This window comes from Salvelinus fontinalis, chromosome 26 (assembly GCF_029448725.1).
Source record: "Salvelinus fontinalis isolate EN_2023a chromosome 26, ASM2944872v1, whole genome shotgun sequence".
NCBI lineage: Eukaryota > Metazoa > Chordata > Actinopteri > Salmoniformes > Salmonidae > Salvelinus > Salvelinus fontinalis.
Genome location: NC_074690.1, coordinates 40,192,411 through 40,207,990, shown reverse-complemented (window position 1 = coordinate 40,207,990; position 15,580 = coordinate 40,192,411). Strand labels below are relative to the sequence as shown.

General features: G+C 44.1%; 1 protein-coding gene across 1 annotated transcript in view; it reads right to left on the bottom strand.

The window, feature by feature from the left end:
• Nucleotides 1–15,580, bottom strand: part of LOC129824339 (protein unc-13 homolog A-like) — an 88,868-nt gene that overhangs the window by 15,314 nt on the left and 57,974 nt on the right. Inside the window, 17 exon segments of the mRNA XM_055883916.1 lie at nucleotides 47–124; nucleotides 954–1,040; nucleotides 1,319–1,462; nucleotides 2,823–2,919; nucleotides 3,048–3,174; nucleotides 3,264–3,349; nucleotides 3,432–3,559; nucleotides 3,639–3,773; nucleotides 5,702–5,791; nucleotides 6,323–6,391; nucleotides 6,915–7,068; nucleotides 11,129–11,292; nucleotides 11,402–11,517; nucleotides 11,674–11,843; nucleotides 11,922–12,063; nucleotides 12,613–12,840; nucleotides 15,203–15,422. Coding sequence (XP_055739891.1) covers nucleotides 47–124; nucleotides 954–1,040; nucleotides 1,319–1,462; nucleotides 2,823–2,919; nucleotides 3,048–3,174; nucleotides 3,264–3,349; nucleotides 3,432–3,559; nucleotides 3,639–3,773; nucleotides 5,702–5,791; nucleotides 6,323–6,391; nucleotides 6,915–7,068; nucleotides 11,129–11,292; nucleotides 11,402–11,517; nucleotides 11,674–11,843; nucleotides 11,922–12,063; nucleotides 12,613–12,840; nucleotides 15,203–15,422 — 2,235 coding nt within the window.

The following is a 15,580-nucleotide window of genomic DNA, read 5'->3' as shown; positions in this document are numbered from 1 at the left end:
TTGTAGGTACACATTTTTACAATGATGTTGAGGTTGACAAACTCACATTTTTGCCTCCCATGGCCTCAAACATCTTCTCCAGCTGCACTCTCAGCTGCTGGATGTTATTGATGATGATACAAGGCTGAGGGAAAAGGAGGACACATAATTAGAGATCATCCCTTGCAACTTTGCAGAAGCTGTATGTCGCTGATACAAGCAGGCAGACAGATACAGCTTCTCTTTATCATGATGATATGAGAGACAGAGAGACAGAGAGACAGAGAGACAGAGAGACAGAGAGACAGAGAGACAGAGAGACAGAGAGACAGAGAGACAGAGAGAGAGACAGAGAGAGAGACAGAGAGACAGAGAGACAGAGAGACAGAGAGAGAGACAGAGAGAGAGACAGAGAGACAGAGAGAGAGAGAGACAGAGAGAGAGACAGAGAGAGAGACAGAGAGAGAGACAGAGAGAGAGAGAGACAGAGAGAGAGACAGAGAGAGAGACAGAGAGAGAGACAGAGAGAGAGACAGAGAGAGAGACAGACAGACAGACAGACAGACAGACAGACAGACAGACAGACAGACAGACAGACAGACAGACAGACAGACAGACTAGACTAGACTAGACTAGACTAGACTAGACTAGACTAGACTAGACTAGACTAGACTAGACTAGACTAGACTAGACTAGACTAGACTAGACTAGACTAGACTAGACTAGACTAGACTAGACTAGACTAGACTAGACTAGACTAGACTAGACTAGACTAGACTAGACTAGACTGTATCTTGCTGATCCAAGCAGAGGCAGAGCAGACAAACAGACGCTCTAGGCTCAGTGTTGACTATAGATGAATCAGTCCACTGGGAGACTTGGTTTTCTGGGAGCCAGTCCAGCTTCTCCCTCTAAACCAAAATCAGTTCTCATTCACTTACAGTACACATGCACGTGACGTTTCCCTAACCTACCACTCTCTCTTTCTCCTTGTTCCCGCATTGTTTGGGGAACTCTTTGGAAATGATCTCAGCATAGGACAGCAGGACATTGCCGATGGTCTGACAGAGAGAGGGAGAGACAGAAAGAACGAAAGAGAGAGAGAGAGGGGGGGGGGTAGAGAGAGGGGTAGAGATAATGAGCATCTTCTGTATCGTTTAACCATGTTAGTGTTCGATCACAGCAGACCTCCACATTATATCATATTCATAAAGGCTTTTTACAGTCACACATCATTGACCAACACAGTCTGAAATGTCAGCCATATTGGTATGGTAGGGAGAGTGGTAGGGAGAGTGGTACCATAGAACGCCTTGTTGATTAACAGGGAGAGTGGTACCTTGGCGAATCTCTTCATGTAGCTGCCTACGATCTGGGGGTCGGGACACTCTAGCTTGCGTATGATCTCAAAGCTCTGGTTGAGCTGGGAGAACACGTCCACCACCGAGCATGAGAACAGAGCATGCTCAGACGTTACCTGGAACTGTAGGGGGAGAGAAGAGGGGAGAGACCAGCGAAGGGGATGAGGAGTGTGGGGGATGAGAGGGAGAGAGGTGTCATGGCAGAGAAGAGAGGAACGGGGGAGATGGGAGAATTGACGAGAGGGGGGATTATATCAAGCACTTTGATATCTAACAAAAGTCACAAGTAATAGTGATCTGTAGTCTGTAGTGATCAAGACTGGGATCCCCACACTTCATAGAACAGGAGAGGTCTCCCGGGTGGCGCAGTGGTCTAGGGCACTGCATCGCAGTGCTAGCTGCGCCACAAGAGTCTCTGGGTTCACACCCAGGCTCTGCCGCAACCGGGAGGTCCGTGGGGCGACGCACAATTGGCATAGCGTCGTCCGGGTTAGGGGTTAGGGAGGGATTGGCCGGTAGGGATATCCTTGTCTCAGTATGTAAAAAATGTAATAAAATGTATGCACTCTACTGTAAGTCGCTCTGGATAAGAGTGTCTGCTAAATGACTAAAATGTAAATGTGAGAGGGATGCCCCTTTTTTCGAGGCCAAACATTTAATGTTATAAGCTAAAGATAGATGGCAAGTGCTGTTGAATTCTCTATGAATGGACAGTGCGTGGCTGGTTCCTCTCTCCACATGAATGGTGTGGGGATTAGGGATATGATGGGGAGCAGAGCCCTCATTAACACCTCCTGTCATTAGCGGGGCATTGAGCGGTGTCGTGAAGGGGAGGGTGGCGGTGGGACTGGATTCCTGCTGACACAGGAAACAAGAAGATGCTGTGGGCGACAAACATTGGACCCCAAGGACCGCAGGCGAATGAGGGGAGGGAACCTGCTCATCTGCGTCGACCCGCGTGCGTGTAAATGTGTACTCGGCGAGTGCGTGTCAGTTCCTCGAGGGCTGCAGTGTGTGTTAGGTCTCATGTCTGTGTGTCATTGGCCATATATTGATTGTGCGGAGCCTCTAACGTGCCTCTTCCTCTCTCCCGGACCACTAGGTGCTGAGTAAAGGGAAGTACAGATGGGAGTGTGGTGGGAAGGACAGGGGAGTCATTTCTCTGTTGGGTGTTTACAACATTCACAGTGAAATCACAGAGTAGACCTACATCAGTAGGATCTTTAGTACCTTGGACTTTATTTGAATCAATCCATGACTGTTCATTTGTAAAGGTACTTACGTTGAAGAGTTTTAAATCATTTCAATGAATCTCAAATAAGTAATAAACCTACAGTATCGATGATCGAGAAATGACTACGCAGTTACAACGACGATGTATCGTCGGGGCAAATAACAAAAAAAGGTAAATAGAAGCCTGTAATACAAAACATAGCCAATTTATTTTTGATATCTCAAGAGAGGAAACGGATGTGAATTTACCCCGTCCTTTGTGTCCCTCACTAGGGCACCGTGCAGGAAGTCTCTGGACACTTCCTCGTTCTCGTCCAACCACTGGATGACAAACGGCTCAAACCACCTATGAGATGGCAGAGAAAGGGTCCACAAAATCATCTCATTATGTGATAACAAGCCCCCAAAATATATTTTTTTAATGGATTTTCCGTAAAAAAAAGAGCTGAATTAGATGAGCTAAAGGACACTCACGCTGGATACTCAGGTACACGTTTCTGGAAGGTGGGCAGCTCTTTACAGTATTCGTTGTAGAGCCACTTAACCTTGAAGTGCAGGTTCATGTAATCAGCACTCTTACACAGCCGGTTCTTCTCATGCTCTGGGAAGCAGAGACAGGTTGGTAGCATTAGTTTAGGGACTTATTGATTGATACAACACACATGTGCACAGTCGCAAACACACACATACCCTCCATGGCATATCTCATGTCTTGAGCAAACATGTTCCACATGACCTCAGCACTGATGATGCCCACGTTCAGTTCCTGAGGAAACCTACAGGGGGCAGAAGAACAGTGTTCAGAAAGGGGGAGAGGGAGGGAGAGAGAGAGAGAGAAGGAGAGAGAGACACACTCACTGATTGAGACAGGGTGTGTAGGAGTTCTTGTCCTCTTCTATGATGGAGACGATGAGGGTGATGAGTTTGGACCAGAAATCCAAGTTCTTGATGCTGGGACCCTGCTCTTCTGGAACGTCAGCCTTAGCCTGGCGAGAGAGAGGGTCAGACACACACACACAGAGATATGCATGCACACACATCACACAAACACCCAACCACACTCACAGGGTCTGTCTGGTACTCTCTGCCATAGAGTTCGTGGCAGTTGTTGAAGATGTATTCGTAGGTGGAGTTGAGACAGGCTTTGACACAGTCCTTCACCACCTGACTGGCCCTGGGGGGGCTCTGCAGCTCCTGGACCTGATCACACAGGAAGTTCAAAGGTCAGTTAGCTTAGCATTAGCATGCAGTGCATTTGGAAAGTATTCAGACCCCTTGACTTTTTCCACATTTTGTTACATTACAGCCTTATTCTAAAATTGATGAAATAGTTTTTTTCCCTCATCAATCTACACACAATACCCCATAATGACAAAGCAAAAACAGGTGTTTAGAAAAGTTGGCAAATTTGAAATATCACTTTTACACAAGTATTCAGACCCTTTACTCAGTACTTTGTTGAAGCACCCTTGGCAGCAATTACAGCCTCGAGTCTTCTTGGGTATGACGCAACAAGCTTGGCACACCTGTATTTGGAGCTTCTCCCATTCTTCTCTGCAGATCCTCAAGCTCAGTCAGGTTGGATGGAGAGCATTGCTGCACAGCTATTTTCAGTTATCTCCAGACGTTAGATCGTGTTCAAGTCTGGGCTCTGGCTGGGCCACTCACGGACATTCAGAGACTTGTCCTAAAGCCACTCCTGCATTGTCTTTGCTGTGTGCTTAGAGTCGTTGTCCTGTTGGAAGGTGAACCGTCACCCCAGTCTGAGGTTTTTAGAAAGTGTTGGGCCTGAGCGCTCTGGAGCAAGTTCTCGTCAAGGATCTCTCTGTACTTTGCTCCGTTCATCTTTCCCTTGATCCTGACTAGTCTCCCAGTCCCTGCCACAGAAAAACATCCCCACAGCATGATACTACCATCATAACGCTTCACCGTAGGGATGGTATTGGCCAGGTAATGGTTTCCTCCAAACGTGACACTTGGCATTCTGGCCAAAGAGTTCAAACTTTGTTTTGTCAGACCAGAGAATAGTGTTTCTCATGTTCTAAAATAGTCTTTTAGGTGCCTTTTGGCAAACTCCAAGCAGGCTGTCATGTGCCTTTTACTGAGGAGTGGCTTCCATCTGTCCACTCTACCATAAAGGCCTGATTGGTAGAGTGCTGCAGTGATGGTTGTCCTTCTGGAAGGTTCTTCCATCTCCACAGAGGAACTCTAGAGCTCTGTCAGAGCGACCATCGGGTTCTTGGTCACCTCCCTGACCAAGGACCTTCTACCCCGATTGCTCAGTTTGGCTGGGCGGCCAGCTCTAGGAAGAGTCTTGGTGGTTCCAAACTTCTTCTATTTAAGAATGATGGAGGCCACTGTGTTCTTGGGGACATTCAATGCTGCAGACATTTTTTGGTTCCCTTCCCCAGATCAGTTCCTCGACAAAATCCCCTCTCGGCTCTACGGACAATTCCTTCGACCTCACGGCTTGGTTTTTCCTCTGACATGCACTGTCAACTATGGGACCTTATATAGATAGGTGTGTGCCTTTCCAAATCATGTCCAATCAATTTAATTTACCACAGGTGGACTGCAATCAAGTTGTAGAAACAGCTCAAGGAAGATCAATGGAAACAGGATGCACCTGAGCTCGATTTCGAGTCTCATAACAAAGGGTCTGTATACTTATGTAAATAAGGCATTTGTTTTTTTATACATTTGCAACATTTTCTAAAAACCTATTTTCGCTTTGTCATTATGGGGTATTGTGTAGATTTGAGGAACACATTTTATTTAATACATTTTAGACGAAGGCTATAATGCTACAAATGCACTGTATATGGCTCATACACCTTAACTGGTGCTAAATGTTGCCTAACCCTCAAGAGCTAGCCTGATCAAACCATCCTGACCGCTGCGCTCTGGTTTTGTTTTACTGAATCCGTGTAGTGAAACAGAATGTAAGCTCGGGAGACCAGGGTGGTCTTCAGTGGCTACTCAAGAGCTAGCTTAGCAAGTAAGTCTATTTATGAATCCACATAATATATTGCTTCTTTCCTGGAATAAAATGGTAGCTGGCACAGGCCGGCTCTAGGACTTGAGGAAACAGAGATGAAGAAGAAGAAGATGAATAGAGTTTTGTTCACCTTCATTCTGAAGAAGGTGATGCTGGTCAGTAGGTCTACAGTGGACTTGAGGTCCTGCAGCCTCTCAGGGCTACTAGCCGGGAAGTTATTCTACAAACACAAACACACTGATATATACTTGAAAACAGTGTAGAAACACAAACACTGTTAGGAACAGAGATGTGTTCTTGTAGAACAGGATCAGATATCACAAGACTGGTAGAATAAACATGGCTAGTTGAAGGCCTATCTAACTTAGAATGTCATGTTTATTTTGCTAGAATAGACTACTATAAAATTATACTATCTCCTCCATCATGCCCTTCAACTTCTGGTCGAATAAAAGTAAAATATAAATATAATAATGTCAACTGCAAGAAAAGTATATCTAATGGCCTGTATACAGTGTCTTACAGATGGAACTGGAAGAATAAATCCAATTACACAAAACACAAAATATTCACAAAGAAAAACAACTAAAATAGAAAATGCCTATAATGGAATAGAGGACTAATCTAAAACAGTGACTTTCATACATAACACAATATAAACCAGTGTTTGTGTGAAGTACAACACTTTTAAAAGTCTCTCAAAACACTGAACACACAATAGAAAACAGTGAAAGAAAAAAGTTGACATTACCCTGTACATGGAAAGGTCAATCCTCAGGGAGTTGTGGAGCTGGTCTAGAAGTTTCACAAACCTGTCCTTCTACCCACACAGGACAAGATAAAACAGGAGAAAAAATTGTAACATCATCTCAGCTGACAGTATATATATATATATACGTGTATATTTTGCTTATGTCAACCCAGGACAGGATCTAGCTTAGTTTGGTGTATCTGATTGGGCAGTTGGGGATGTAGGTTGGGCCACTGTTTGAAAATGGGGGTTGGAGGCTGTATTAGGGCAGAGGGCCCTCAGGACAGTGTTCCGGTTTTGAAACTACTTCCCTGTTTACTTTACCTGCACAGTTCAACATGTCATCTCTATCATATCGTTTCATCTCGAAGAAGACATTTCCATTCATAATTAATCAACACAGTTAATACGATTTTAAATGAAATAGCTTTTAATAGAATGTCAACCTAAAACAATAATTGTTGGTTTCCGGGACAGATTAAGTTTAGTCCTGGACTAAAGAGAATCTCCATTGAAATAGCTTTTAGATCCAAGACTAGGCTTAATCTATGTCTGGGAAACCGCCCCTAAAAGTATACACTAATGAACTCACTCCAAAGTTGGATGCGGCGAAGCGGTCTGATGCCGAGACGTTATTGGTGGACTGGGTGGTGTGAGCATAGTAGGCATTGATGTTGGCCAGAAGGGTACTCATCACCGCGGGTACACCAGGGCACATGTACTTCGACGACAGGCATGCAAAATGGCTGTGGACACACACAATTTCATAATTATATTCATATTAACTGCGATTTGCAGGTATGAAAGATGTTGTCGTTTGTCTGTCCAGTGTAGGTTGTAGCCCACAGTAGTCTCAAGTGTGTTGTATTCTGTATTGTTACATGTTATCACAGTCAAAAACAGAACGTCTGGGTTGACACACTGGTAGATGGTACATAATACTTATTCTCTCCTTAATGTAAGGTTAAAACCAGAGACATATATTTATTTAAGGGATAATCAACAAGGCGTTCTATGGAAAAATACTTTGCTAGAAATGTGTTCATTTGCAGGTAGAAATGTGTTCAGCATCCACCGAAGTAGCTCAGGAAATAATGCACGCTCTAGAATGCCCTTCAAACCAATCAGAAAAGGAGTATTCAACAGTAGTAGTTGTGGAATTGTTAGGTAAGATTACTCGTTGGTTATTACTGCATTGCCGGAACTAGAAGCACAAGCATTTCGCTACACTCGCATTAACATCTGCTAACCATGTGTATGTGACCAATAAAATTAGATTTTAGCTCGATTTTCATAATAGCAAACTAGGATTGATGAGTTGGTTAGCTAAACTAGCAAGTCTGTTTGGTTACCAAAGCAACTAACCCAAATTATAGCGTGCCGTGTAAAGGCACAGGGACGAAGACCAAACAAACACAGGGTTGAAACCCAAACAAAAGAACAAGGAGTACCTTGAATAAATGACACAAGCTCACAATGATTAACACACGGGACGAGACCTGTAATCATCTGTGCAGTCCACAAGGGCACGAAAGCCAAAACACACAGCACAGGTACTCACACACACCAACGGACATTGTAACAATAAATCGACAGGACGCTGGTAAACCAAGGGCACACAACAATCACACAAGCTACTCCCTGTTCACACCTCTACCATCCAGAAGGCGAGGTCAGTACAGGTGCAACAAAGCTCTGAGAGACTGAAAAACAGCTTCTATCTCAAGCCCATCAGACTGCTAAACATCTCCAACTCAGAGAAACTGCTGCCTACATTGAGACCAAATCACTGGCCACTTTAATAAATGGATCACTAGTCACTTTAAACAGTGCCACTTTAATTAATGACACTTTAGTAATGTTTACACATCACATGTATATACTGTATTTTGTAACATCTATTGCACCTTGCACATGCCGCACGGCCATCACTCATCCATATATTTACAGTGGGGCAAAAAAGTATTTAGTCAGCCACCAATTGTGCAAGTTCTCCCACTTAAAAAGATGAGAGAGGCCTGTAATTTTCATCATAGGTACACTTCAACTATGACAGACAAAATGAGAAAAAAAAATCCAGAAAATCACATTGTAGGATTTGTAATCAGTTTATTTGCAAATTATGGTGGAAAATAATTATTTGGTCAATAACAAAAGTTTATCTCAAAACGTTGTTATATACCATTTGTTGGCAATGACAGAGGTCAAAAGTTTTCTGTAAGTCTTCACAAGGTTTTCACACACTGTTGCTGGTATTTTGGCCCATTCCTCATGTAATGTATCCTCATGTCATGTATCCTCACAGCAGATCTCCTCTAGAGCAGTGATGTTTTGGGGCTGTTGCTGGGCAACACGGACTTTCAACTCCCTCCAAAGATTTTCTATGGGGTTGAGATCTGGAGACTGGCTAGGCCACTCCAGGACCTTGAAATGCTTCTTACGAAGCCACTCCTTCATTGCCCGGGTGTGTTTGGGATCATTGTCATGCTGAAAGACCCTGCCACGTTTCATCTTCAATGCCCTTGCTGATGGAAGGAGGTTTTCACTCAAAATCTCACGATACATGGCCCCATTCATTCTTTCCTTTACACGGATCAGTCGTCCTGGTCCCTTTGCAGAAAAACAGCCCCAAAGCATGATGTTTCCACCCCCATGCTTCACAGTAGGTATGGTGTTCTTTGGATGCAACTCAGCATTCGTTGTCCTCCAAACACGACGAGTTGAGTTTTTACCAAAAAGTTATATTTTGGTTTCATCTGACCATATGACATTCTCCCAATCTTCTTCTGGATCATCCAAATGCTCTCTAGCAAACTTCAGACGGGCCTGGACATGTACTGGCTTAAGCAGGGGGACACGTCTGGCACTGCAGGATTTGAGTCCCTGGCGGCGTAGTGTGTTACTGATGGCAGGCTTTGTTACTTTGGTCCCAGCTATCTGCAGGTCATTCACTAGGTCCCCCCGTGTGGTTCTGGGATTTTTGCTCACCGTTCTTTTGTGATCATTTTGACCCCACAGGGTGAGATCTTGCCCCAGATCGAGGGAGATTATCAGTGGTCTTGTATGTCTTCCATTTACTAATAATTGCTCCCACAGTTGATTTCTTCAAACCAAGCTGCTTACCTATTGTAGATTCAGTCTTCCCAGCCTGGTGCACGTCTACAATTTTGTTTCTGGTGTCCTTTGACAGCTCTTTGGTCTTGGCCATAGTGGAGTTTGGACTGTGCTTGTTTGAGGTTGTGGACAGGTGTCTTTTATACTGATAACAAGTTCAAACAGGTGCCATTAATACAGGCAACGAGTGGAGGACAGAGGAGCCTCTTAAGGAAGAAGTTACAGGTCTGTGAGAGACAGAAATCTTGCTTGTTTGTAGGTGACCAAATACTTATTTTCCACCATAATTTGCAAATAAATTCATAAAAAATCCTACAATGTGATTTTTCTTGATTTTTTTTCTCTCATTTTGTCTGTCATAGTTGAAGTGTACCTATGATGAAAATTACAGGCCTCTCTCATCTTTTTAAGTGGGAGAACTTGCACAATTGGTGGCTGACTAAATACTTTTTTGCCCCACTGTATATGTACATATTCTCATTCACCCCTTTAGATTTGTGTTAATTAGGTAGTTGTTGGGGAATTGTTAGATTATTTGTTAGCTATTACTGCACTGTCGGAACTAGAAGCAGAAGCATTTCGCTACACTCGGATTAACATCTGCTAACCATGTGTATGTGAGCAATAAAATTAGATTTTAGCTCGATTTTCATAATAGCAAACTAGGATTGATGGGTTGGTTAGCTAAACTAGCAAGTCTGTTTGGTTACCAAAGCAACTACAGTAGCTATCTAGTAAACTTGCTAGATACTTCAGTGGATGTTGAATACATTTCTAGCGGCAAATGTGTTAAATTATAGCAATGGTCTTTAAGGGATAATCAACTCGGGGCTCTATGCGTTCTCTGGAAAATAATGCAAAGCCGTAGAGTGTCAGTTCCACTTTTATACAACTGGTTACCAACATATTCAAATAATAATTTACATATTTTCAATAATTTTTATTTTATTAATTTATTCATACTATTTCATCCTTCCACAAGATATAGTCCTGACACAAATTTACGGTTGCTACCCAAGCCGGCTGGTCATTTGTTCTATCGGTTTGGTTGCCAGAGACGCGACCCAGTCGTTCAGTCTTTTTGTTCTGTATCTATGGACGCGACCCAGTCGTTCGTTCTAAATGTTCCATTGCCATACTGGCTGGCAGCGTTCTTATCCCGTGCTCGCTAGTTAGCCAACTACGACTAACTTACAGTCACGTCAAACAGTGCAGCCAGAATAACAACAAAGTAGCTGCAGTTGCATTTGTTTAAACTGTTTTCTAGTGACATTTATTTGGATACATCCATAGCTAATGCTGCACGATTTCACCTGGTGTAGAAAATGTACTCTCTCGTAAGGACCCGGTTGTTCAGAGGAGCTAGCCAACAACACAGCTAACACAATCACTTCAAACTGAAGCTGGATAGACTGCAAACTAGCCACACTTCGTTTTGCTTGACCTTTTTTCAATTGACATTTCTTTCTATATGTCAATACAAATGATGCCAGGTGATTCATGATTTTGACTGGCTGAGAAACACTGCCTGCCTGCCTGTCTGTCTGGACACTGGCTGGAATGCGGTTTTAACCAATCAGCATTCAGGGTTAGAACCACCCATTGTATAAATGTATTTATGTATAGCAATGTCTCTGGCTGAAACCAACTTCCAAACTCTCCGTATGTGTTCTGTATGGTGATGGTACTGACGTCATAGCCTGGTAGATGGACTCCACTCCGTAACGCATGGCGAACTCATCCACGATCTCCTGGGGAGTCTCCTCGAAGTACACCTTCCACGCGTCGTCTCCTTTGGCATCAGGTATCTTCACCACACCACTGTTCTGCTCCTCTGTAGTGTACTGGAACAGGTGCTTCACACACAGCCGGGAAAAACTGTTAGAGGTGTGTGTGTGTGTGTGGGGTGGGGTTAGAGAGAGTGTGTGTCTGTGTGTGTGGTAGGTAAGGTAAGGTAGGTCTTACTTCGTGTAGACAGGTGTACTGGACATGGTAGGGAGCCACAGTCTCCTCTCCTTTGATCTCTACACTGATGTGCATCCGGATGGCTCCAGACACAGCCGACTTGTCTGTTCTCTTGTCTGTCAGAGGACACCAACACACTCACATCAAGACATTCTATTGGGTTGACTTCTAATGCCCTCTTCTCTTCTGATCATTCTTTCCTTCTTCGTCTGTCCATTTCCTTCATCTCTCTGTCTCCTCTCCCACCCCAAAACTCCCTCTCTATCACTCACCCAGGTTGTACCATACGTCCATCTCGCCGCTAAGTGTGCGGACCTCGATGATGGTCTGACCCAGGAAGTCATCGGACTCCCGTTTGAACTTCTGCTTCACCCTGGACTTGATGTCATCGTCTTCATCCCACACGCGTACCTTGATCCGGTCCGACGAGTTGTGGCATTCGCTACGAGATGATGAAATGATGTCAGACTTAACCACACATAGCCACACAGACCGACAGACACACACTCGCTGTACTCACAAGTGGAAGTTCTCATCCCAGACAGGGTTGAGGTTACCATAGATGGTCTTGGTCCTCTTCTTGGTCTTGCCCACCTGAACTGTGACGTAGGGATCACTGGAGCCGGTCTTGTCCTTGGCCTGAAGGCCCTGTGCACACTGCACTGAGAGACAGACACAGGTCACACCATTAGACTCTGGGCATACACCACGCAGAGTGTAGTAGCTAAATGGTTGTTTCAGTCTCCTTACTTAAATACACACCAAAAACACTTTGGATAAGAGCATATGCTAAAGAAAGTACTCAAAAGCAAACATGTAAAATATAATTTATTCTCTGCCGGAGCGGTAGGGTAGCCTAGTGGTTAGAGCGTTGGACTAGTAACCGAAAGGTTCAAATCCCCGAGCTGACAAGGTACAAATCTGTCGTTCTGCCCCTGAACAGGCAGTTAACCCACTGTTCTTAGGCCGTCATTGAAAAATAAGAATTTGTTCTTAGCTGACTTGCCTAGTTAAATATAAAAAGGTAAATTTGTAAGTCGCTCTTGATAAGAGCATCTGCTAAATGACTTAAATGTAAATGTTTGGCAAAGGCAAGTCTACTGATGCACTGTTCCTACTGCAAATCAGTAACCAACACCCCCTCATATTATACATTTAATCCCAACACCTACCAAATCTAATCTCAATTTCAATCTCAGTCCTTGTTTTACCAGTCATGCTGATCATGGCCGACCACTTGGACGTCCCATCGAGCACGCTCTGTTTGATCTGCTTCATCTGCGTGGCGTGCGTCGCCTTGACGACACTAAACACTTCCTGGATGAGCTCGAAGATTTCCGGTTTGTTCCTCTCTCTGATCTTCATCCTGTCCTTTAAAACCATGATGATGTTCTGGGTTCGGTCCTCTGCCCCATGCTTAGAACTCTTCTCCGCTGCCCCTGGGAGACGAGAGAGAGGGAGGGGGAGGATAGGGGTTAGCATATAGGAAACGAGCCGGAAGAAAGGAGAGGAAAAAGAGGGAAGAGAGAGAAGGGAGAGTGAGGCAATAAAAGTTAAAGGGCATGAAGGAGGGAGAAAGACAAGCAGAGAAAGATGGAGGGGGGGAAAATGAGGGAGAGAGAAAAGGGTATAGATCAATTCCCCCCCACTGCCACTGTGGCCCTTCATGAGGAGTTCAGATTTTTTGTGGCCCCCACCCCAATCAAAGTTGCCCATCCCTGGTATAGATGGAGAATAGGAGATGGAGTGAGAAAAGAGGCAGTGAGGGTCATTTGGGTAAACCTTCAGAGTAAAGGCTCCTGAGGAATAGTGGGGAGAGGGGACAAGTGAGTAATAGGAGATAAAAGAGACAGTAGCGAATTGAGCTAAAAATCTAATCTTGGGGAATGTGAATTAGAGAAGTAATAAGGATGGAGGGACTGAGTCCAGGAGTGAGAGAGGGGAGAAACAGAAGGGATAACAGCCCATTACACAGGTGATAAATTGAAAAGGAAGAGGGGAGGAGAAAGAGAGAGAGGAGAGTAATGGGTATGTATTTCTCTCTGTATGTAGAGAGTGTAAGGAGAAAATATAGTGCGTGTGTAATGTAAAAATTAGATACAGTAGTTACATAAAGTACCAGTCCAAAGTTAGGGCACACCTACTCATTCAAGGGTCTTTCTTTATTTTTATTATTTTCTACTTTGTAGAATAATAGTGAAGACATCAAAACTATGAAATAACACATATGGAATCATGTAATAACCCAAAAAGTTTTAAACAAATCAAAATATGTTTTATATTTGAGATTCTTCAAAGTAGTCACCCTTTGCCTTGATGACAGCTTTGCACACTCTTGGAATTCTCTCAACTAGCTTCATGAGGACTGCTTTTCCAACAGTCTTTAAGGAGTTCCAACATATGCTGAGCACTTGTTGGCTGCTTTTCCTTCACTCTGTGGTCCAACTCATCCCAAACATCTCAATTGGGTTGAGGTCGGGTGATTGTGGTGGCCAGGTCATCTGATGCAGCACTCCATCACTCTCTTTCTTGGTCTAATAGCCCTTGCACAGCCTGGAGGTGTGCTTTGGTCATTGTCCTGTTGAAAAACAAATGATAGTCCCACTAAGCGCAAACCAGATGGGATGGCGTATCGCTGCAGAATGCTGTGGTAGCCATGCTGGTTGTGTACCTTGAATTCTAAATAAATCAGACAGTGTCGCCAGTAAAGCACCCCCAAACCATCACACCTCCTCCTCCATACTTCACGGTGGGAACCACACATGCGGAGATTATCCGTTCACCTACTCTGCATCTCACAAAGACCAGGCGGTTGGAACCAAAAATCACAAATTGGGACTCAACAAACCAAAGGACAGATTTCCACCAGTCTAATGTTCATTGCTCGTGTTTCTTGGCCCAAGCAAGTCTCTTCTTCTTATTGGTGTCCTTTAGTAGTGGTTTCTTTGCAGCAATTCAACCCTGAAGGCCTGATTCACGCAGTCTCTTCTGAACAGTTGATGTTGAGATGTGTCTGATACTTGAACTCTGTGAAACATTTATTTGGGCTGTAATCTGATGTGCAGGTAACTCGAATGAACTTATCCTCTGCAGCAGAGGTAATTCTGGGTTTTGCTTTCCTGTGGCGGTTCTCATGAGAGCCAGTTTCATCATAGCGCTTGATGGTTTTTGCGACTGCACTTGAAGAAACTTTCAAAGTTCTTGACATTTCCAGATTGACTTACCTTCATGTCTTAAAGTAATGATGGACTGTCTTTCTCTTTGCTTACTTGAGCTGTTCTTGCCATAATATGGACTTTGTCTTTTACCAGATAAGGCTATCTTCTGTATACCACCCCTTCCTTGTCACAACTCAACTGATTGGCTCAAACGCATTAAGAAGTAAAGAAATTCCACAAATTAACTTTTAAGAAGGCACACCTGTTAACTGAAATGCATTCCAGGTGACTACCTCATGAAGCTAATTGAGAGAATGCCAAGAGTGTGCAAAGCGGTCATCAAGGTGGCTATTTTGAAGAATTTCAAATATAAAATAAATATTTTGTTTAACACTTTTTTGGTTACTACATGATTCCACATGTGTTATTTCATAGTTTTGATGTCTTCAGTATTATTCTACAATGTAGAAAATAGTAAAAATAAAGAAAAACCCTGGCATGAGTAGGTGTGTTCAGACTTTTGACTGGTACTGTATGTCAAACATTTTTTTTTGCTCACATACACATGGTTAGCCGATGTTAATGCGAGTGTAGCGAAATGCCTGTGCATGTGTTCGTGTGTGTGCGCACGTCTGTTCCTTACTCTGCAGGCAGTCGGCATTGAGAAGGTCCTGGCACTTGTCGTGACATTTGACCCCGCACTCGGAGCACCTCATGCCCTGGCGGGCGATGCCCCACAGCAGCCCCTCACACTCGTAGCAGTAGGTGGGCGTGGTGGCCGTCCACACCTCAAAGTTATGGGGCGTGGTGCAGGAGATGGGGTAGATCAGAGCCTGTAGGGTCTTCTTGTACACATGACTCTTCTGCAGAAGGGATGGAAGGAGAGGGGGGAGAGAGAGAGCAAAAAAGAGAGGGAGAGAAAAAAGGCAGAGAGAGAAAGAGGCAGAGAGAGAGAGTGGCAGAGGGAGGAATATGGTATTAATTATACATGCACACTGCCTGATGAAGGCAGCTAGCTGCC